This window comes from Molossus molossus, unplaced genomic scaffold (genome assembly GCF_014108415.1).
Source record: "Molossus molossus isolate mMolMol1 unplaced genomic scaffold, mMolMol1.p scaffold_m16_p_2, whole genome shotgun sequence".
Lineage (NCBI taxonomy): Eukaryota > Metazoa > Chordata > Mammalia > Chiroptera > Molossidae > Molossus > Molossus molossus.
This window is the reverse complement of record NW_023425355.1, coordinates 125,049,877-125,073,654: the sequence shown is the minus strand read 5'-3', so window position 1 is coordinate 125,073,654 and position 23,778 is coordinate 125,049,877. Positions and strand designations below refer to the sequence as shown.

General features: G+C 35.7%; 1 protein-coding gene across 1 annotated transcript in view; it reads left to right on the top strand.

Moving 5' to 3' along the window:
* Positions 1-23,778, top strand: part of IL1RAPL1 (interleukin 1 receptor accessory protein like 1) — a 1,471,712-nt gene that overhangs the window by 1,414,666 nt on the left and 33,268 nt on the right. Inside the window, exons 7-8 of the mRNA XM_036270755.1 lie at positions 7,044-7,176; positions 9,827-9,972. Of these exons, the coding sequence (XP_036126648.1) occupies positions 7,044-7,176; positions 9,827-9,972 (279 nt within the window). The remainder of the gene's footprint in view (positions 1-7,043; positions 7,177-9,826; positions 9,973-23,778) is intronic.

The window sequence follows — 23,778 nt, the reverse complement described above, 5'->3', positions numbered from 1 at the left end:
TGTCTCTCTCATGTCAACGTTTCTCTCTCTCCCCCCTCCCTCCCACTCTATCTGAAGATAAATGGAAAAATATCTTTGGGTGAGGATTAAAAAAACAATTTTTCTAGTAACTGTCCTTGTATTGAATTTAAAGGAGATGATCCTGTAGGCCCCATTTATATTAATTTCTTGTTTAAAATATGTTTATTTTTTAACATTTGGAAATAATACTTCTCTGTTTTTCTTAAAAAGTATAATCCTTCAAAAATATATTAAGTTCCTATAATTCTCAACTAAAATTATAAATTCATCATAGGGTCTATAATGCAACAGTGAGTAAATAAGCCTTGTGTAAGTATTATGGTTGACAATTACATTCTGTGGTCTAATAAAAGCCCTTTTATCGTAATATTGGTTTTATCATTTTGAACAGTGGTTATTAATAAAATATACATAATAATATATTTATGGTTTAATATCAATGGTAAGATTAACAAAAATATTTTTCTTTATTAATTTTAAAGAGAGAGGAAGGCAGAGGGAGAAAGAGAGAGAACATTGATTGGCTGCCTCCTGCATGCCCCCCACTAGGGATTTGGCCCACAACCTGAGCATGTGCCCTGACTGAGAATCAAACCAGCGACCTCTTGGTGCATGGGTCGACACTCAACCACTGAGCCATACAAGAAATACTATTTCATACTCACTAGAATGGCTATAATCCAAAACACATATAACAAATGTTGGCAAGCATATGAAATTAGAATCCTCATACATTGCTGAAGAGAATGTAAAATGGTATAGACACTTTGGAAAACAGTTTGGCATTTGGTCAAATATTTAAACATAGAATCATCATATGGACCAGCAATTTTACTCCTATATATGTATATACCCAAGAGAAATGAAACATGTTTGCACAACAATTTGTACAGAAGTGTTCAACCAGCATTATTCATAATAGCCAAAGAGTGGAAACAACCCAAATTTCCATCAGCTGATGAATGGATAAACAAAATATGGTATATCTATACAAGGAGATATTATTTAGCCATAAAGAAGATTGAAGTATTGATATGTGTTGCAATATAGATGAACCTTGAAAACATTAAGCTAAGAAAATGAAGGTGGACACAAAAGGCTACACACTATATTACTCAATTTATACAAGATACCCAAAACAGGCACATCTATAGAGACAGAAAACAGAGATTGATTAGTGGTTGCCAAGGGCTGGGAGGTTAGGAGTAAATGACAAGTGATTGCTAAATGGTTCTCGATTTCTTTTGGGGGTTATGAAAGTGTTCTGAAATTGATTGTGCTGCTGGTTGCATAATTCTGTGAATATGCTGAAAACCAAAGAATTATACATTTTAAATGGGTAAGTTGATTATATATGAACTATATCTCAATAAAGCAATTAAATTATACTTGAAACATCTTTGGAAAAACAATTTTATAGAGCACGTATGCTGGTAAATGTTTAACAATTGGTTGTCCAAGAATGATTCTGACATGTAGGTGGTTGATACTTTTGTTTACATTAGCAAGTAAGAGTGAAACATTAGAGATATGTGTCAGGACTTTGTTCATTAATGATGTAAACAACTTCCTTGCTGAATCAGATTATAGTTTTTGGATGCTAGAAGAATAATTTTTTTTAATGTTCATCCTATTACCAATATAACAGCTATATACATGACACTTTTAAGTTTAATCTGCATTATTAATATTTTCTTCATATATAATCAATAAAACAGTAAATTATACCTTGATATGTAGCATTTGGCAATTTGTGGGTAAATACTCCCACCATGGTTGATTGCAAGTTACCATCATAATCTCACTAATGTGCAGTTGGCAAGAGATGTATAGTAGTACGTTATTATGTAGTATTTCTGCAAATGGATACTATAGATCAGTGATTCTCAACCTTCCTAATGCCACAACCCTTTAATACAGTTCCTCATGATGTGGTGCCCCCAGCCATAAAATTATTTTTGTTGCTACTTCATAACTGTAATTTTGCTACTGTTATGTCTTAGGTGACCCCTGTGAAAGGGTCATTCGACCCCCAAAGGGGTCATGACCCACAGGTTGAGAACAGCTGCTATGGATGAATAATATAGCAAAATAGTTAGGAAATTCTGAATATTTCTGAACATTTGTTTTTAATATGGTATTTTAACTGTAAGTTTATATAATTTAATTTTAAATAATTACTGTGTTTAACCACCTGCTTACAGAATTTCTGAAAATATAATAATTGACTCTCACAAGCTGGTATGAACTGGCTCCAGACCACAAGTGAAATAAGATCTGAATGAGGAGGCTCTGCATATGCAATGTTGAAGGCTAGTTTACAAGATCGACTTGGCCTTTTGAGATAAGCTGTAGTCATATTACTTTTAATTAATGAAGCTTTGATAAAAGTAAGCAAGAGAAATGTATGTTTGAAAGATATTAAGCAGGTTATTAATTGATTTGACAATATTTGTTGAGTTCCTAATATATTCAAGACTCTGTAATGGGTCCTGGTAATATATAAAGGTAAATACAGATATAATTTCTAACTTTGGGAGATGAATACACTAGTTGCTGGGTTAGACATGCAAGGAAAGCAAATATTGTAAGGAATGTATTATGATAAATGCAAGTATGTTCCAAGAGCTATGGGAGGGAGAAGACAGAGTTGACTGACTCTTCCTAGAAAAGCCATGTCAGTATTTTGAAAGAGTTGCTTTTTGAGTTGATATTTAATGGATGAGGAGTAGTATGTTAGATCGAAGTCAGGATTATATAAAGCAAAGAATATACTATTAAGAAGCATGAGAACGTGAACTAAACAGTGGGTGTACTCCACCTAAAACTCATATGCTAAAATCCTGTTGTGAAATTGGCATGTCCTGCTTCATCAGTTAAAGGTACAAACACCGTCATAACATTTCATTTTCCTAATTCCTATTTCCTAATTGCCTAATTAGCTTTCTAAATGAAATTTTATAATTCTATTTTCCTCTTTGACCTTATTAATCTCTATCTGCCCTTATTGAATGGGAGTATATCATCTCTCCCATAGGCTCCACCCTGCTCCAGGAATTTCCATCAACTCCTGGTTCTTATTTAACCTGAGGGGAAAGGATGATAGTTCTTTATTCTAGCTTTCAAACACAGGCAATACACACATGGGATACATGGTTACAGCTCCCTGACACTTATGTAATTAGCCACCATTACCTAAATGAAAAGTACTGAGTAAATATAGCTTTACTCCCAAACACTTAGGCAGTTGTGTCTCAGGTGTGAACCTGACTTCACCTACCCTTCTCTCAGGATTAACTCCACTGGGCTCACAGTGTTCTTTTCTGCTGGCAGAGCGATGTATAAGAGGGGTGGTGGTGCCTTTTGCTCAGCCACATAAATAGGTGTAATTAAGAGAAACCACTCAAAAATCTCTTCAAAGAGCAGAGCTGTACTCATGTTGTCTTTCTATCCTGAATGTATTGAGAAACAGCTGGCAACTCCCCAATCCCTCCTACCCTCTCTTATACACATAGTGATGCATGTAAATTATTTTAAAAATATATATATTTTTGTTTCTATTTCATCAGGCTTCCTATGTAATCTCTGCTTTGAGAGGTGTTCCCATTATCACACTGATAAAAAGTATAGTGATCTGTACTCACTGCTATCAGCTATGCTTTATCCTTTTAAATAATTATGTAGAAAAATTCTGATCTTTGCAGTGACTATTTCTCATATGATCCCCCAAATATTGTAACATTCTTCTTCTTTTTTGATTCTCTCTGATCCAATCCAAGTATTGCAAGTACAGTAAAAGCGATTTCTTTAGCATGCAGATGTAATTATATCAGTCTCCTTAAAACCTTTCCCCAGTTTAGCATTGCCCTTGAAAGAAGTCCCAAATCTTCAACATGGCCTACATGGAAGGAGAGGGCTGCCACTGCTCTGGTCTCATCAGTGCTCTATTCTTTCCCTAAATTTCTTCTTCCCACCCTACCTGTCAGGTACACTGTAGCTTCAACCAGGCTGAAATTATTTATTTCCTCAAAAGTTCTCTGGCATTCTTTCACTCATGCTCTTTCCTCTGTGCCTGGAGTGTTTTACTATGTTTTCCTCACACCTTTTTATTCCTTCCATGAATTTTAGACTTTGACTCACAGTAAACTCAATCCAAGTCTGGATAGTGTTTTCCTAGATGCTCCCATAACGCTGCAGATACCCTTAGTACTGAAGCTCAAGGCAAGGTAAATACTCAAAGACCGGGTGAGCAAAGATGATTGAGAAAACAAATAGTTTCTGACAAGGGTGAAAGAGTGATTTTCTAGGTGTGGCAGCACAAGGCCTGCAGGTAATAGAAATGAAGAATTAGGTGATAGAAAATCACTTGATCTGGGAAGGTAAAAATGTGACAGGAGAGACAAATTCAGGTCCCAATAAGGTCTTCAATTGACTTCTCTTCTAAGGAATGTCAGGCTGAGTTGCTAATGGCATCATCATTATTTAGAAGCCCCAACTTTATTTTTATGTAGTAAAACTGTAATGAAAAATTAGGCAATGTCTGGAGATTACTATTTGTGAGTTTAATTCATTAACTCCCACCCAAAAACTAAAACTTGATTCCTTAAAAGATAAATTTTGTAAATTATTCATATAAAATTTTAAAACTCTCTAATGTATGTTCATTCTGTTGTCATATGATGTTAATCATCACAGCATGTAGTATTTTGAGATGTACTGTTGAATTCATGACTACCTTGACACTATAATAGGTAGTGCAATTGCATAAAAGCTAGTGCCCTTATGAAAATGTAAAGTCAAAGAATACTGGATTTAAATTTTTTTTTTGTAACAATGAATTGATACTTCCCATAGAAATCTGCAGTTGATTTCCACTCAATAAGATTTATATTTGGTCCGGCCGGTGTGGCTCAGTGGTTGAGCATCGACCCATGCACTAAGAGGTCGCCAGTTCTATTCCCATTCAGGACACATGCCCAGGTTGTGGGCCCAATCCCCAGTGGGGGAGATGCAGGAGGCGGCCAGTCAATGTTCTCTCTCATCGATGTTTTTATCTCTCCTGCTCACTTTCTCTCTCTCTAAAATCAATAAAAGAAAAAAAAATTTTTTTAAAGATTTATATTTGGTTACCCACTTTGTAATGTAAGTATTCTCTATCAGAGGTATGATTCTATATTAGAATATTTAGAAAGTATTTATGTACAAATTTAATAATAAAGGAACCTTCTTGGAGCTCCATTTTTCTTCTTAAAAGCTTGTAAACATTTTCTGGGTTTGCATTATCTGGTTTCTAATGTTGACTCTTATATATAGAATCAAAGTCCATGAGGAATCACTTACTTGGAGAAGATTTAGACGTAAACAAAGATAAGAGTAAAGGAGAAGGTTGTATCATGCCATCTTAGAAATAATAGAAGAGCAAGAATTTATTTATAAACTATTTTTATATGATGGATATAATTAAGATAGAACTAATTTTATTCAATAAAAATTATATTGTGAAACTTGGATAATAGAATTTGTATATAGGTATACCCATGGCAGGGTTTAGAAAGAGTTGATCTAAGCACATTATGCTTTTCTTTGGGTTTATATTGTAGAATCACTTCTAAGCACAACTTCAGGAGATGTTCACTATTAACTCATGGCCTAGCCCTGAGGCTTCCAAGTTTTGAGGCATCTCTTTCTTTGCCCCTTAAAGTCATATCATTGTCAGGTCCTCTGGAATCTTCTCAGGAATTTCTAAAATTGAGAAAGGTAGCTTACTTCAGTTGTCAACAAAAGTGTCACTGGGGCCTAGTTTTCAGCCCATCATATATCTAGTAAACATCCCTGAGAGTTCCCTTGCCCCAATCCAAGTGGAGTAGGCCCTTAAAGTTCCATATCCCACCCTAACTCTGTTTTTTGATTCCACTTGGAGGCTGTAAGATTTTAAAACTAGTATGTACTGAAATATTTCAATTCTCTAATGCTGATTGAGACTTGAGTAAACCACGTGTCTGCAAAATGGAATAACGTGTTCAGAAATAAACCTTACATTCTCTGCAGGCATTACATGCACTTCCACCCTTTAGTCTGGATCCTCCACTTATCTTTTTAAGTAATCAACCAATCTGTACTTGCCATTACAATGGTCTCTCCTAAGGAGCAAATTGAAATAAACTAATCTTTATACTAGTATCATTGATTTTACATCTAATAAAATTTCTCACTATTTAGTCTCATGAGTTATTCATTTATTTTTTAATGTGCTTTTCTACCTGAGCATGTTTTGGTTTTATTAATTAAATTATTATTCCTATATAGTAAAAATATTTTCATAGCATTTTTGGGGAATCCTGGATTTATAGTTTCATTTCTTTCCCATCCAAAGATTGTGTTCTCTGTCTATTATATTCAGGACTGAGAAATACTGTCTAATTGCCCTATCAAATCTTATAATTATTAACATTATATATCCTCTGATATCATGCTTTGAGAAGGGTACATCACAATAATTTGATGTACTTTCCCAATAATTTATAGCCTCGATGTAATTATGTGAAAACATCAGGCAAGCACAGCTGGTGTGGCTCAGTGGTTGAGCATTGACCCTTGCATCAAGAGATCGCCAATTTGATTCCCGGTCAGGGCACATACCCAGGTTGTGGGCCCGATGCCTATTTGGGGCATGCAGGAGGCAGCTGATCAGTGTTTCTCATCAATGTTTCTCTCTCTCTCTCTCTCTCTCTAAAAACAAACAAACAAACAAAAACATCAGGCAAACCTATATGGGAGAATCTTCTATAAAAGAACTGACCAGGCTTACTTATAATTTCATGAGAATATCATTTCATTAAAAGGCTGTCAAAAAGCAGACATTTTTAAAATTTGACCTCAAATATTAAGGTACCTGAAAATATATTATTTTTAAAAGATACTTTGTTAAATCAATGAAGTGATTAAAATGGTATCTGCTAGTTTGCCTAAAATAAGAGTGTATAAATAGTTTTATAACATATTTCTATCACTTGTCTCCACAGGTGACTCAGCTAACCTAACCTGCAGAGCTTTCTTTGGGTACAGTGGAGATGTCAGTCCTTTAATTTATTGGATGAAAGGAGAAAAATTTATTGAAGATCTGGATGAAAATCGAGTTTGGGAAAGTGACATTAGGTAAAATAATGTTTTTCTTTTACCCTGTAGTCAAGATTAACATTTATTCTGTTGGTGAATAGAAAGTAATCTAAAAGGGAAAAAAAGTTCTTTTTGCTTTGCTATTAAAATAAAAGTATTGCAACATATAATGTCAAAGAGGCAAAACAATGTTAAGAGACTATGAAATTGCAAAACATGAATGATGTTTGCAAAGAATGTAAGAGAAACAAAAGGGAGTTTTTCATTGAGGAATATCCTGAATGTGAGATAGACCAAAATACCATCAAATATAGAAAATGTGATATTGTGCCTTTTGTTTGTAATAGCTGTTTGTTGTTAATTGTTAAGAGGAAATACTAATAAGGTACCAGGACACAACCAAACACAATCTTTGTCCATTCCTTCTATGTGTTTTCAAATTTGAGGCATCAAGACTATAAAGTACTTGGCAGGAATGATAAAGGATACACAAAATGTTATAATTACTTCTTTAGTCTGATTTTAAGGTCTAAATATAAATATAGTGGGAATGATAGAGAATAAATATTTAAAACACCATCAATTTGCCCTGGTTGGTGTGATTCAGTAGTTAGGGCATCAGCCCGCACACTGAAGGGTCAAGGGTTTGATTCCTGCTCAAGGGCACATACCTGGATTACAGTTTCCATCCAAGTGCTGGTTGGGGCACATGCGGGAGACAAACAATTGATGTGTCTTTCTCACGTCTATGCTTCTCTCTCTCTCTCTGTCTCTCTCCTTTTCCCTCCCATTCCCCCTCCCTTTCTCCCTTACACTCTTTCTAAAAATCAATGAGAAAATATATCCTCTGTTAAACATTAACAACAACAACAAAAAATTATTGGTTTGAGGACATAATGCTTAATCTCTTTAAAAACAATTTATTTTTTCATTTTTAAGTATGACTAAAAATATGCTTGGATATAGATACTCCTTTTGTTATTTATCATAGAGAGGAAGGGAGAGAGGGTGGAAGGGAGGGGGAGGAGAGAGAAAGAGAGAGAGAAACATCAATTGGTTGCCTACCACATGTACCTGGACCGGGGATCATTGAACCCCAAACCTGGCTATGTACCCTGACCCAGAATCAAACCTGCCACCTCTTGGTGCACAGGACGATGCTCCAACCAACTGAGCCACACCAGCCAGGGCTATAGATACTTATTTTTAATCATAATGTTCAGAAGCAAGGATATCAATGATAATTATTTTAATTGAATCAAAATGTTGATCATTTGTAAATATTTTCCCATCTAAAGGTCACATCTTCTGGGAGTACATGGGCATTTTAACCAAGGTTCTTCTTGGAGGAGGACATTTTTAAACATGAGGACCTGTAAAACTTTAAAAGGTATAAGGGAAAAAGATTTTGTTTTTGTTTTTTATCCTCACCCGAGGACATTTTTGCATTTATCTTCAGATAGAGCAGGAGGGAGAAAGGGAGGAAGAGAGAGAAAGAAACATCGATGTGGGAGAGACACATCGAGTGGCTGCCACCCACACAACTCCAACCAGGGCAAGAGGACAAACTGCAACCGAGGTACGTGCCCTTAGCGGGAACCGAACCTGGGACTCTCTGGTCTATAGGCCGACACTCTAACTGCTGAGTCAAACTGGCCAGGGTGGGGAAAAGATTTTCAATAGAAAGCAAAACATATAGAACTGTCATATAAGGGTATCTCTAGTAGGGTTTTCTTCTTGGCAACAAATATACAAGACTCTTGCACTCCAACTGGGTTCTGAAATGCCCAGATGGGCAATTCTCCAATATGCGCTAAAGTGTCCCTCTGCCACTTTTTATATTTACAATTTCACTATTATGGTTTACCCATTGAAATGCTAAAGTTGAGGAAATACAATAAATCTCCTAACTTTCCCCCTCTCTCTTTTTGTGGGTGCTCAAGGAACATTCTAGAAAAGTATTATTTTTAAATTCTGCATTAGAAAGTGTTGTGCATAGATGAGTTACCAAACAGATGGAAAGGTAGAGGTGGAAACTTTTCGAGCAGGGAAAGGGAACTTTACTCTGAAATTTTCCATTTACTCAGAAAAATGCTAAAATCTTTAACGAGATTAGTGAGCATTTATTATTAATTTTGAATGTCACAATTACACACTTCATCAGAACACTTCATCTACAGGTTTATAATTTCACATTTCTTTTAAAATAGGCAATTGATTTGTATCATGAAAAAGAAGCTAGGCTGGAGCTTTCAACTGAAATGTCAAAATAACTAAAAAATGTTCTAGTTTACCTTTTTTTTTTATTAACCTGATATATAATTATTCCTCTAGCCTGAGACATTAGAATTTCTTATTTCACCTTTACATCATATTTCTTCTTCAAGGGAAAGTAATTCGTAAACTTTTCTTCAAGGTCTCTCTCACCTCTTTATTATGACAGTGTGATTGTCCTGCTAAGAGAGATAATTAACTGCAACTTCATTACCATCTACAAAGACAAACTTACTCATTAGAAGTGAAGAGGGCATGATAAATTTGATTAAGATAGCATTAATCCATAGCCAAATTTGAAGCACGGATGCAGGTATTTTCACATCAGATTCAGATTCATCTAATTTTTCTTTTCTTTTTTGTGTATGTGTATGTTTGTGTGGGGTTTTTTGTTTCGTTTTGCTTTATATTTTAGAATTCTCAAGGAACATCTTGGGGAACAAGAAGTTTCCATCTCATTAATTGTGGACTCTGTACAAGAAGGTGACTTGGGAAATTACTCTTGTTATGTTGAAAATGGAAATGGTCGTCGGCATGCCAGCATTCTCCTTCACAAACGGGGTGAGTATAACCTTCTAAGCTTGAGTGGCTGACTGAACCTATAATGGTAGGGAAATAAGTGGAAATCAAAAAATATATATTTTAAAATTTGTTTTTCTACACGAATTATCCTAAATAAATAATCACATTAGCTTTCGGGCTATCAAGGCAGATAACACAGTGAATGCGTGTGTGACTAGCTTAGGCTCTGGAGTCAAATTTGGATTTATTGCTCTGTTTTAATACCAACTGTATAACCTTGGGCATGATATCTAGCTTTCCTATGTTTCAGTTTCTTGATATATAGAATGGGGAAAAAATAGTGTCAACTCTTTCGTGTGTTTTAAGAATGAAAGAAGACAAAAAGTGAAGAGTTTGGCACAAACCCTGAACACAGGAAATATTTAGTTAATATTACTGTTATAAAGAGGCAAATCAATAAAAAAATAACTGAAATAGTTTTCAATCCAATTGTGTTCCTTATTAGAAGGTTATTCCTTTAGTGTAAAAATTATGCACGATAGATTTACTATTGCAGCACTTATTTCCGCCTTAGATAACTTATACATGTGGATATCCTCCAATGATTAATAATTTATTAATTGTGCATTAATTAATTATTATTCAACTGTAATTTATTAACAATGATTCAAGTAAGATAGGTTGTGGTTGAATACAATATCTGTCACCCTAAATCTGATCCCACAACAGCCCCAATGCCTTATGCACAGGGTTAAAATATGTAAGGTATATATTGAATTGTTTGAAATTAGGGAAATAGTAAAATTTGATCCATGACTTTTAGTTGGTGAAATTTTTCATATACACCACAAGAAAAACATATTTTTCTATATTATGCTAAGTGAAAACTTTCTAGTTTCTGAAACAACTACACTTGATGTTCTCTTACTCAGCAAATTTACAATGATTTTAAATTCAAAGTATATGTTTAATCCTAGTCTCTTTGAGGTTGGAAAAGAAAGAGAACACTAAAGACTGTTTCCCCCACTTTATTGAGCAATAGAATCCCTTTGAATAATGTGAATTAAAACAGACACCTCTGTTGTCAAGGTGACTACAATATTAAAATAGTTCACTTTGGGGGAATGTAAGTAAGAGAAAGTAAGCAGTAGCTATCAATATGATTGTTTCTTTCTCTAGCCAACATATGTATTCAGTCAATGGAGGGATTTCAAGTAGAAATATATTATACATGTAAAAGAACAGAAGTAGCTTCTCAGAGTTGGAAACAACTTAAATGTTGTGTAATTGAACTACTCCACAACATATACTGGATCACATTCCTTCTCAAGGAAGCCAATTTTATCTTTGGAAAAAACTATTGGAGAAGAATCCCTATTTTACTATCTGGCTGCCCCTTGACCCCAATGCTACACTTTTAATATCTCTTTCCCAAAACAGCCCTTTAAAAGTTTGGTGACAGTGACCATGATCCTGCTGGATCTTTACTTCCCTAGATTCAGTGTCTTTAGTTTTGTATTCATTCTTTGTGTGGTTGAAATATTTTCACCATTCTGGTCATTCTCTTCAATATGCTCTAATTAAATAGTCGGAATTATTCCCCAAGAAGGAAGTAATAGAGAGAATATATAGGGCACAAATAAAAGTTTTTTTGATTTAGACAACATATATTTCATTTTAGGACAAGGTAAGAGTGACAGTTAAGTAGTTATTATAAGGAGAAAGGAAAGAAAATGAAATGTATCTAAGGAGGATACAACTATTAAAGCTTTGTTCTTATAGACAGGTACACAGTCAGGAAGGGTTAAACACCCCAGGCTATTTTTTTGCATTTGTGGTCTAAGGTTAAGTTGTCCATAGCTAGAAAACTTCCAGTACTAAAAAAAATAAATGATTGAAGAATCAGGGAAATTGGAAAAAGAAAGCTTTCACAATTATGTCTGATTAACTAAACAAGAAGAGGAAAATGGTGGCCAATGTTAGAGCACCTTTCAATACTTAAATCTTCAACAATGGTTTTCAAAGATGTATTTATACCGACAGCATTTTATTGTTAGTAAAATGAAAGCATTAAGAAGCTAAAAAGAATCCTTCATGGTCATGCATTCCAAAAGTCCCTCTTAAAGTTAGTGTGTACCTTCTCTTTAAGGGAGCTACAGCAAATGAGTCATCAATTCACAAAAGCATCAACATATGCAATCTCCTGCCCTTGAGAATCTTATAATGTGGAATGATCTATCCCAATTGTCTTTGGTTAACATATGGCATAACTGCTAGTTCACCAGCTCTGCAAGGTTCAGAAGGTCAGGGCACACACAGGACATGCAAGCTGATAGTTTGGGGTTTTGATCATAGGGTCCCAGAAAGAGTCAAACTGCTGTCTTGCTAGCAATTAGGTAAATTATCAGATGAGTTGTTATATTACTCACAAGACTAAAGCTGGGATAAGGAACTAGAAACTGCCCCTATTAATCATATTTTACTGCCATTGATTCATAAATCCCTTAACTTATCTTACAGAACTTCAAAATCGTTGTTTTTAAAACCTCCCTAGAGAGATATGTTAAAGCATTTGATGAATACAGATTTTGCAAACCACAAATTATCAATTCTGACTAGTAAATTTGCCAGGGCACACCTTGGCCAAAGTTACTTAAGCATTTTTTTCCTTCACTGTTCCCTTTTGTTCATTATAGTTGATGTAATAAAAATGATGTTAGAGCCCTCCAGTGGGTGGTATGGATTCTTTGAGACATCATTCATATGTATCAAATGAGTTTTCCTAAATGCCAAGAGGATACTGCAATAAATAATTCCCTCCCTCCCCTTTACTCTTTCTAAAAAAGCAATGGAAAAATATCCTCAGGTGAGAATTAACAACAACCAAAAAATAAATAAAAACAAACAAACCACATTTACCACTCCTCCTGGCTCTTACTGCCACAGTAATTTTACTTGTGTCCATGTAATTCCCCTTACTACCTGTAAGCTCCATGAGGGCAGAGGCCATGTACTTTTTTTCTCTCTCACCATTTAGCTTATCCTATGACTAGCACATGGACCTATATGTAGTAGAAGCTCAATAAATAAGTGCTGTTTGAATACACACATGCATGGAGGTCTTTCATGTTCTAAATCTTCCTTGAAAACCTTGGGTAGTTGACACAGCTGACTGTCCCTTTCCCTGGTTTTCCTGACACACTCCTAGTTTCCCTCTGCCTCTTGCTACATCATTTATTACTTCTGTGCTTCATTCTCCTCCTGTCCCATGGTTGTATCTTAAGACTTAGTCCTTGACCTCCAAGTTTTCTCATTCTATGTCTCCTCCTTTCACAACTTGATAGAATTGTCCTTTTCCTGATTTCAACTCCAATCCCCATCTCTGGCTCCAGTATCAAACTCAGTTCTAGGTCTGAATTCAATCTGGTCACAAAACATTTCCTTTTGACATGCCAACACCATAAGTCCCACACTCTCAAAACACGTCATCAGCTCCTCTGCCATAGATTATCTCCTCACCCTAGTTTTGTTAATGGTGCCACTAATTTTTTAAAAATATATGTTTAAAGTTGATTTTTATTTACCTTAAGTTGTTGCTGCCAAAAAAACATTCTGTGCCCCCATTAAAAAATGTCAAACAGTCCAAAAAAAAAAATACCTGGGCCAGTCTTTTATCTAAAAAAAAAAAAAAAAAAAAATGTTAGTTCTATAAAAACTGGCTGAAAATTTACCAGGGAATTAAATCATAGAAACACCTAGCTTGAGAATATTCAATGTTGTTGATTCCTGAAGCCAGGGAAGGTATTTAGTCAGTGACTACCTTAAATAACGTCAAGATAAAGACCAGATAAGATGGAGGTGGGGGGTGGGCATTATGGGAGGTTACCAGGAAAAGCTGCAGTAAACAAGGAGGGTAAGGTTGTTGTGCAAACACAAGTGAATGCCTTTTTCATTGATAATAGTTTCTAGAAATTTAAAGTCGTTCTTCTCTTTCTGATTACAGAGAGGGAGAAACACTTACTAATGGAAGTTTTCCTTATAAATGTAAATGCCTCTTACAAAAGTGTAATTTCTTGGTTTTCAGAGCTTCTCCTATATGTGCTGTTTCTTAAAAATAATGAGCCTAAAATAATCCTTATGCCAAAAAGGCATATTTTGGGATGGTATATTCTGATCCCTTTTACTGCTTATAAAATGCCAAAATATTACGGAACTTAAGTTATGTTGCTGCAAATCAGAGTCATCAGGTTTAACAAATTCTCTCCTTGGGTGAGATCTGACATTTTACATTCCAAATGTTCTTCTATCCTGTAGCATGTTTCTTATTTCTCGCTCTTTAATTGTATAAAACATCTAAACAGCTGACCCAAACTTTGTCTTTGTTAACTAATGCCAAACGAAACCAACAAAAAACACAAACAAGAACACAAACGAAGGCTACTATGAATGCCAAGAGCACAAATTTTCTGGTACTAGTGATTTTATACTTAGATCTTCTTGATATGGACATTCCATCAAGGTTATTTGGTTGCCCTTAAAATTACAGGCATGTAAACTAAATTTTGAGCTATTTCCTTAGACATAAAATATATGATTTAAGTGAGGTTTACTCCAACTTATTTTTATCTCAACACTGGAATATCTTTTCAAAGTTCTGTTGATTGTAGTTTTTTTTTTGTTTTTGTTTTTGTTTTCTAATCAACTACAGCACAGAGATTTATTATGTAGCATAGTTTTGCATTTTAGCAATTTTGGTCATTCAGTTTTCTTTAGTGTGAACTAGAATATACAAGCAGCATCTTTGTTAGGAAAAAAGGACCACTGATCACTGATGATTAGTTTATTTCTCAATTAATAATTAACAAGGGGATGATCCTAGACAAATCCAAAATTGGGAGCCAAGAATGATAAGCCCTTCAGTTTTTATCATTCCTGGTGAACTAATCAAGTGGACCAAAGCTCTCAGTATTTAATTATACATGGGCATAGCCATTGGAAGTCCTTTATTTGCTTTTATTGAATTTTTCACTTGTTTTTCTAACTAAATGCTAAATTATTGATAACGATCTTTAACTTGTACTTCTGTGTTATATGACTTATTATACATCCCCAACTTTGATGAGTGGGATGATTAAATGTATTCTGAGTAATATAAACTTTGTCTACAGCAGGATTTCTCAATCTTGTCACTATTGACTTTCAGGTTGAGTGATTCTTTATTGTGGGGAACTGTCCTACACATTGTAGAATATTTAGCAGCATTCCCAGCCTGGACCCATTAGATGCCAATAGTACCTTTCCCAAATGTGACAAATATTGTCTTCAAAGATTTCCAAATGTCCCCAGGGGATAAAACTACCATCAGTTGAGAACCACTGGCCTGTAGTATGAATATCAGAAGGATAAATATTTCAATCTTGAAAATCCTCCAAGATTATATCTGATGTATTTGGAAGTTCAAGAGAATGGGTGCTTCTTATGCTATGGGAAAAGATAAACAATAGGTTCCTTATGTTTCCACTCTTGAAGAGTCAATTAGAAGTCACAAGAGCAGTGCTTCACAATCTTTTTCTTGTTGTTGTAATCTTTACAGTATACACAAATCACCTAGAGAGTTTGTTTTAAAAGGGATTCAAGTTTAATAGTCTGGGTTAGGACTCAAAATTTGAATTTCAAAAAAGTTCCTTATTGATGCTTATGGTGTTGGTCTGTGGACCACAATTGGCATACCAGCATCTTTGACCAGACAATAGATCCTCTAGTAAATTTTGTATTATTTAATAGGTAAAGAGCAACTAGATTTCTTGAGTCCACTGCTACCATGAGAGAGTAATGAAAGAGGGAGGGGTAAAGCCAGTCACTGGGACTAATTCCAACTAATTGCTTCATTCTTTTTACATGGTCAACACCTTTGGACCTATTTGAACATTGCCCTCACACTCTACTCTTAATGAGTTTACTTGCCTAATGTATTAAAAGGAATTGTACTTTATAGAACACATTTGCTACTCAGAGAGATGTCTAAGAGGGCACTCTCTTCAAGTATTAAATAATTAACCTCTTAAGTAGAGAGACCTGTCATTGTTGGACATAGTTCCTACTCAACTCTCTTTTTAGAAAAAGGAAATCCACTTAGGAATGTCTCATCAACATATATATAGACATGTGCATATATTTCAGCCTATGCAAATAGCAATTACCAAGGAGGAACAAGATATATGACGGGCAATAAATACTGCTAATTTCCTGTTTTGAATACTTGTATTCAGCTAAATCTCAATTATGTTTAGTAAGGAAGGGCAGGGATAGTATGAGCAATGAACCGCCACATATTTATCAATGATATGACAACAAAGAAAAAATAACACAATAATACCACCTTTATAAGCAGTTTCTACATGTTCAAAATTCAATTTATTTTATTTTATTTTTTTAAGTATAATTGGCATACAATCTTATATTGGTTATGTTAGTTTCCGATGTACAATACAGTGATCTGACATCTTTTATCCCTTACAATGTGATCTCCCCACTAATTCTAGTAATCATCTGTCACCATGTAAACTTATTGACTATATTCCCTTTCCCCTTTTCACACATCCTCCACCCCCTCATCTATCTAGCGTGTAATAACAGAAGTTCTAAAACACAAGTAAACCTAAGGTAAGGATTGAGGGAATCCACTGGAACTCAGTTCTTTGTGTGGGAAGATGACAGGCAGTTTAAAAGATAATAATTCAGTTTAAGGTATTTGCAAGAAACCCACTGATATCATCTAGCACACATGTAGCACATTTCTACATATGTGATCAGAAATCACAAACAGGCTAGCATATTCAAGGCCAAATACACCACTTATTCTTCCTTCTCAGAACCACCTTAATATTCTCATTCTTTCTAGGTCAAAACAACCTGTTGACTGATGATGTTTCATAATCTGCTCAAAATCTCACTTCACTGCAGGCTGCTTAGTAATGATCCATATAATGTTGTATGAAAAAACAACAAATCATTCCCATTCACCAAACATGTTATTTATTTATTTATTTATTTATTTATTTATTTATTTATTTATTTGATCTTTATTGTTGAATGTATTACAGATGTTCCTCATTTTTCCCCCATTGACCCCCTCCTCCACACTCCTGCCCTCCTCCCGCCTTTTCCCACACTATTGTCTGTGTCCATTGGTTATGCATTGGTTCCTTGGTTTATTTCTTCCCACCCCCCAACCCCTTTCCCTTTGAGGTTTGTCAGTCTAGCAATAAATTTGTACTTCTTTTTTTTATCCTCACCTGAGGACATTTTTCCATTTTTTGTACAGATAGAGTGGGAGGGAGAGAGAGGAAGAGAGAGTGAGAGAAACATCGACGTGAAGGGACACATCGAGTGGCTGCCACCCGCACGACCAACCAGGGCCAGGGACAAACTGCAACCGAGGTACATGCCCTTAGCGGGAACGAACCTGGGTCTCTCCAGACCGCAGGCGGACGCTCCAACCGCTGAGCCAAACCAGCCAGGGCAATTTGTACTTCTTAATCCCTTCACCTTTTACACCCATTCCCCCAACCCCCCTCCCATTGAGCAACCAACAAAATGTTCTCTGTATCTATGAGAGTGTTTCTGTTCTGCCTGTTCATTTTGTCTGTAGATTCCATTGTTGATAGATATGTATTCATTGCCATTTTGTTTGCTCATATATTTTATCTCTTTCTTCAAAAAGACCCTTCATCATTTCATACAATAACGGTTTGGTGGTGATGAACTCCTTTAACTTTTTCTTGTCTGGGAAACTCTATATGGCCATCGATTCTAAATGACAGCTTTGCAGGATAGAGTAATCTTGGTTGTAGATTCTTGCTTTTCATCACTCTGAAAATTTCTTGCCACTCCCTTCTGGCCTGCAAAGTTTCTTTTGAGAAATCAGCTGACAGCCTTATGGGAACTCCCTTGTAGGTAACTAGCTGCCTTTCTCTTGCTGCTTTTAAGAATCTCTCTTTGTCTTGAACCTTTTGCATTTTGATGATGATGTGTCTTGGTGTGGATCTCTTGGGGTTCATCTTGTTTGGGACTCTCTGTGGTTCCTGGACTTGTATGTCTGTTTCCTTCACCAAGTTAGGGAAGTTTTCTGCCATTATTATTTCAAACAGGTTTTCAATTTCTTGTTCTCACTCTTCTCCTTCTGGCACCCCCAAGATGTGAATGTTGGCATGCTTGAAGTTGTCCCAGAGGCTCCTTACACTATCCTCATTTTTTTGGACTCTTTTTTCTTTTTGCTGTTCTGATTGGGTGTTTTTTGCTTCCTTATATTCCAAATCAATCGTTTGCTTCTTGGATTTACCTGCTCTACTATTGAATCTGTGTAAATTATTCTTTATTTCAGTTAATGCCTCCTTCATTTCTGACTGTGCATCCATCATTTCTGACTGGTCCTTTTTTATACTCTTGAGGCCCTCACTAAGTTCACTGAGGTTCTCACTAAGTTCATTGAGCATCCTTATAAACAGTATTTTGAACTCAGCATCTGTTAGGTTGCTTATCTCCATTTCGCTTAGTTCTCCTCCTGGGGTTTTGTTCTGTTCTTTCATTTGGGACCTGTTTCTTTGTCTCCTCATTTTGGCTGCCTCCCTGTGTTTGTTTCTGTGTATTACTTACTGAGAGTTATGGGGCTTGCTGAGACCCGATGCTGCTTGTTTGAAAGAATTTAGAAAAACCTGAAGCAGGATCCAAGACAGGCCAATCATATGGTTAAGCAAGTGGCAACAGCTTGGGTGGGCCTGAAAGTTGGGTGGGGCGGGGCCTCAGGGAATCACCAGGGTGGGGCTACCAGTGTGAGACAGGTTGCTGGAGTCCCAGATATGGCTTCTGTCTGCCGCCCCCGGGACGGGCTCACCAAAGGAACAAAGGCCTCTGACAGCACATTTGTCCCGGAGAGAGCCCCCTCTCCAGCCCTCTCTCCAGTGCCAAACAGCTCAGTTCTTCCCTCTATGTCTCTGGTGCCCCTCGAGCTGCCTCCCCTCCAAGCTTAAAGGGAGAGAGTCTGATAAGTCCGTGCGCAGGCCCTTTAAGGAGCTGCCTGGGGCTCCAGCCATGTCAGCTTCCCTGAGCCTCAGTTCCCGCTGGTTTTTCCAGCCAGAAGTTATGGCAACTTCTCTTCTTAGCACTGGAACCCTGAGCGGGGCACCTGGTGTGGGACGGGGACCCCTCAGTCCTCAGGGAGGACCTTCCCAGCTGAGGTGTCCTCCTGATTTTTATCCGCCACAGGTGGATGTGGGACTAGCCTGTTGCGCCTCCGCCCCTTGCGCCTCTGCCTTTACTACCAGTCTGGATGTGGCTGCTGCTTTAATTCCATAGTTGTAGGCCTTCCATTCAGCTTGATTTCAGGCGGTTTTGAATGATGGTTGTTTTGTAGTTTAGTTGTAACTGATGTGGTTGTGGGAGGACACAATACCACGTTTACCTACGCCGCCATCTTGACCGGAAGTCCACCAAACATGTTTTGAGTGCCAGCTATGGGCAAAGCACTAGGTAAGGTGTCCTTAGTAGTTGAGTCACTGCTGCCTGAGGGATGTCTACCACCATCCCGGAGCATCAAAGCAACATTGTTGGGGAGAGGAAGATGGCTGTGCATTTTTATCGCTGTAAATTCCTGCAGTCAGTTGAGAAATGGCACAACTGGGTCATAAAATGCAAGATATAACTTCTAATAAGCAGTTTCTGTATATCGAACTTTGACAATCAGGCCAGTAAGTGAGAAATTAGACATGACACATAAAAACTGCTAACTACTCTCTCAGGTCACATAATAGGAGAAAATGTGTTGATTTCCAATACATTACCATGGTAACTTGTATCAGATTTTATTGTTGAGAATTACATTTGCCATCAGTAAGAAATGTTAGCTATTTGTCTCTATTTTTAAGGCAATTATATTATTTTTAGCATGTGTTCTATGAAGGGCAGTTTATCTTCAGGTTGACTTCTCTAAGTTAAAGGTGGATATTTAAAAGCTATTAAAGTAGATTTTATTTTTGCTTCACAAAATATCCAGTGGTATATTTAAGAAAGCACAAAAGGTCATTTTAAAAACCACCCAAGAATCATTACCATGAATTCAAATTTGATATGAATGAGGATTGACTGAAAAGAAATTGTGAACTTTGAAGAAAAACAGTTATTTGACAGTGTTATATTTTTTTATTCTTCACTTATGTGTGACCTAAGCAAGTCTCTTCATGTCATTGTTCCTCATTTTTATCATTTGTAAACCAATTGCCCTTAAGCCCCAGTGCAGGAATCTTGTAAGAACATAATAAACCCTGGGTGATTAATAGTATATATTGGCTTGTTTTTTCAGATTTTACAGATTTTCAAGAGTTTTGTGTCATTGTACTTAATTTCACAAATCTTGAAAGTGAAATAAAGTAGTTGCTCTTTTCAGGGATTGTATTACAGTTTAAAGTGTTTGTAAAGTTGACTCAGATCTTTAGATGAGAAATTATTATAGCTGCACAATAGAAATTACAATTCCTTAAAATATGCCAGTGCAGCCTGGCCAGTGTGGCTCAGTGGTTGAGCATCGACATATGCACCAAGAGCTCGCCAGTTTGATTCCTGGGGTCAAGGCACATGCCCAGTTTGTGGGACAAATCCCTGGTGGGGGGCTTGGGGGGGGCGGTCGATCAATATTATCTCTCATCAGTGTTTCTATCTTGCTCCTTCTCCCTTCCTCTCTCTCTAAAAGCAATAAAGAAAATAAAATTTAAATATGCTAGTGCAGTTCAAAGTACTGATTGATAATGATTGTCAAATTCATAGAAACAAAAATGGAAGAGTCCATTATCAAAGCTTAAAAGAATGCTACACATAAATTGCCTGACTTAAATCAGTTTGGAATTCTAATTCTAGGATGTAATGTAAAATGAGTATGACTTGAAAACTCATTTATGCTATCCCACAGTTTCAAGGTAATAAATCAAAACTGCTTGAGTGCACTTTTAATTTTCCCCAAAAAATAAGTTTGTCTATATTATTTAAGTATCTCAGTATTGCAAATAGCTTAAAGGAATATATTAAAGATATCACAATAAAAGTCCATATTAGCTGTCTTAAGTACACTGCTGTCACTGGCAACTCAGTAGTCACATAAAAATTTGTATTATTAAAATGTAATTTCAAGTGTTGACTACTCACATACAAATTTAGTTTCCTCATCTATAAAATAATGCAATTAAACTAAATGAAATTTGAAAGTCATATTTTCTCTAAAACAGGATTATGTTTTAACCTACTTTTTCAGTGAATACTTGTAAATTGTTGCTGAAATGATTATTTAGAGAAAAAGCGCCATAGTGATTTTAAATAATTCCTGATGAACTTGTCTTGCTGAACCAGACATCTATAAATGATAGTTGGATAAATAGATATGTGAATGAAAAATTAATTTGGCTAAGAAGTTTACCATAAGTCTTAGCAGAAGCACAAATTATAAAACACCTCGGACAACTTTTTCTAAGCAGTCCAGAATAAAAGGCAAAATATAAGCTATTTTAGAGCATGAGAATTTAAAGCTATACATCACTTGCCTCTGTTAAGGTTACTTGAAAATGTAATGTATTTGAGAGATGCATAAAAACATTTAAACTGAAGTAATGATAATGGTTATATCTCAAGGCAGTGTGACTCCACGTGACCTTTAATTTAGTCTTCATATTCTTATATGATTTTCAAATTGTTTAAAATAAACCTGTTTTATGGAGTCAGGGAAAAAAGGTGAGAAAAAATAGCTCTATTGTTGTAAAGCTACTGAAAAAAATTTAAATGCTTTCAGGAAACCTATTTTTACTCTGTTTGCAATAAAATCAACTTATTTGCACATTTTATATTAAAATCTATTTGCTTGACTATACAGTCTTGCTCCCACTTTATGTCTGTCTAGATTATAAAATCTTGCATTTTAGGGAACACCTTTACTTCTACATTCTTTTCTCAAGCCACTGCTAATTTTCATGTACCAAAAATCAATACACAGAGTGCGATGATAAGATAATGCCTTATTCTTTGTGAAGCTGGCCTCTGTTATTGCCATTTTGGTAAAAGAGAAGAAAATCAGTTATTTGACAATTATTTATTATTGAGGACAGACCATCGTGTACATATTCCAATTACACAGGGCACTAAAATATACATCACCCACTTTATTCTTAACTTTGTCATAGTTTAAGGATTCATTTGCTGTTCCCTTAGGAAGAATCAAGAAATGGTAGGTTCTACTATTGGTAGTTTTCAAAATATGCCTATTTCTTCATAGAGTATTAATAGAAGGGAAGAAAAAAAACTCAAACAAGTGTTAATATATTTTTTACTAGTATCTCTTTATAAAATGAGAAAGGAAGGCAAACTTACCACTATGTTCCTCAGCAATTTTATGTTTTCAGAAAACAGAGTTATCAAAAAGATTCAAGAGAGATAAGAAATGGGATTTTCTGTTACATTCATTGAAGGAAATGAACCAGCATAAGGTTTGATTACTGTTTTTGCCTTAATAGTCTCTAGCTCTGTAGAATCAGTAAGATATTGAATGAAAGTTGTCTCATGAGAGAAACAGCTTTTGCCAAACATATTTTATTCTACTGCTTTCAATAATTAGAAAATGTGTTAAAACCCTAGCGGAAGAAAATTATAATAATAACGAAATTCTGAAGTGTATCAAAGCATCCCATTTTGTATATTGCAATGCAATCTGTTCTTACATGTGTAAAATATTTTATAAATCCATTTTCAATAATTGACTATACTATAAAACATACTTTTTTAAAAAAGGGTTCCATGTTTCTGTAGACAACATGGCTTATTCTATTGGATATCAAAGCAGTCCAGATGTTCGGGATTTGCTGGCCAATCCAAAGCATTCTCAGTGGAAGACCAAATTGTTCTGTGACAATATATCCTCTGGTGGAGGATTGCTTTCAGGAAAAACACTGCAACCCTTAAAGGAGTAAAAGGGCAATGCCACCTTCACTCTGACAGTTTTCTCTCAAGAGATGTTTTGTAACATTCCATCTGTGCCTATCTATTTGTATGACATGTTCAGAAGGAAATTCCTAGTAGAGGGAAAGCAAATGCTTTTTCTTTTGAGAGATTTTCTTTTAGGCATTGGTGAAGTTTGACGCCTTGATATACAATAGCTCTGTCTTCTAAGCTGGTCACAGGAGGCACATTTTGCTCTTTATTATAGCAGCATCTTCTTTGCTTTCTCCCCATCATACTCAATTTTATAAGATCTAAGATGAAGGAGGCTTCACATGAATACTTTGTATGTTTGTATGTGTAAATACATAATGTCTGTGTACATCCACTGCTTTTATAATCTAAAGGGGAAATGTTTTCAGCAATAAAGCTCTATGTTAGTAATACCAAATTGTACATTTATAAAATATGTCATTTTTCCATTAGAGAGAATTGTTGTCCTATTTTTCTGACCTGATTTGGGAACCTGGCTTAATTTATAGCATAAATCTTTTAAACAGATATTTATTGGCAAGATGCATGCCAGTTGCTTTGAAAAGAAAGTAAAAGATAAACAACATATTCTAGCTGAGAAATCAATGAATGAATTTGCCTACCATCACACATTGTAACACACATTTGCTTTCCCTGTACTCCATACCAAACTACTTGGCAAAAACCATTTCAGGCACTGTGCTGCACTGTGCCATACAATGTCTGATCCCTATCTCTAAAATCCCCCAACACAAACACACACACGCACAAATACTCCAAAAGTTGCTCACCTATGGTTATGATACTTACAGTAAAACATTTATTACACCCATATTAAAGGCC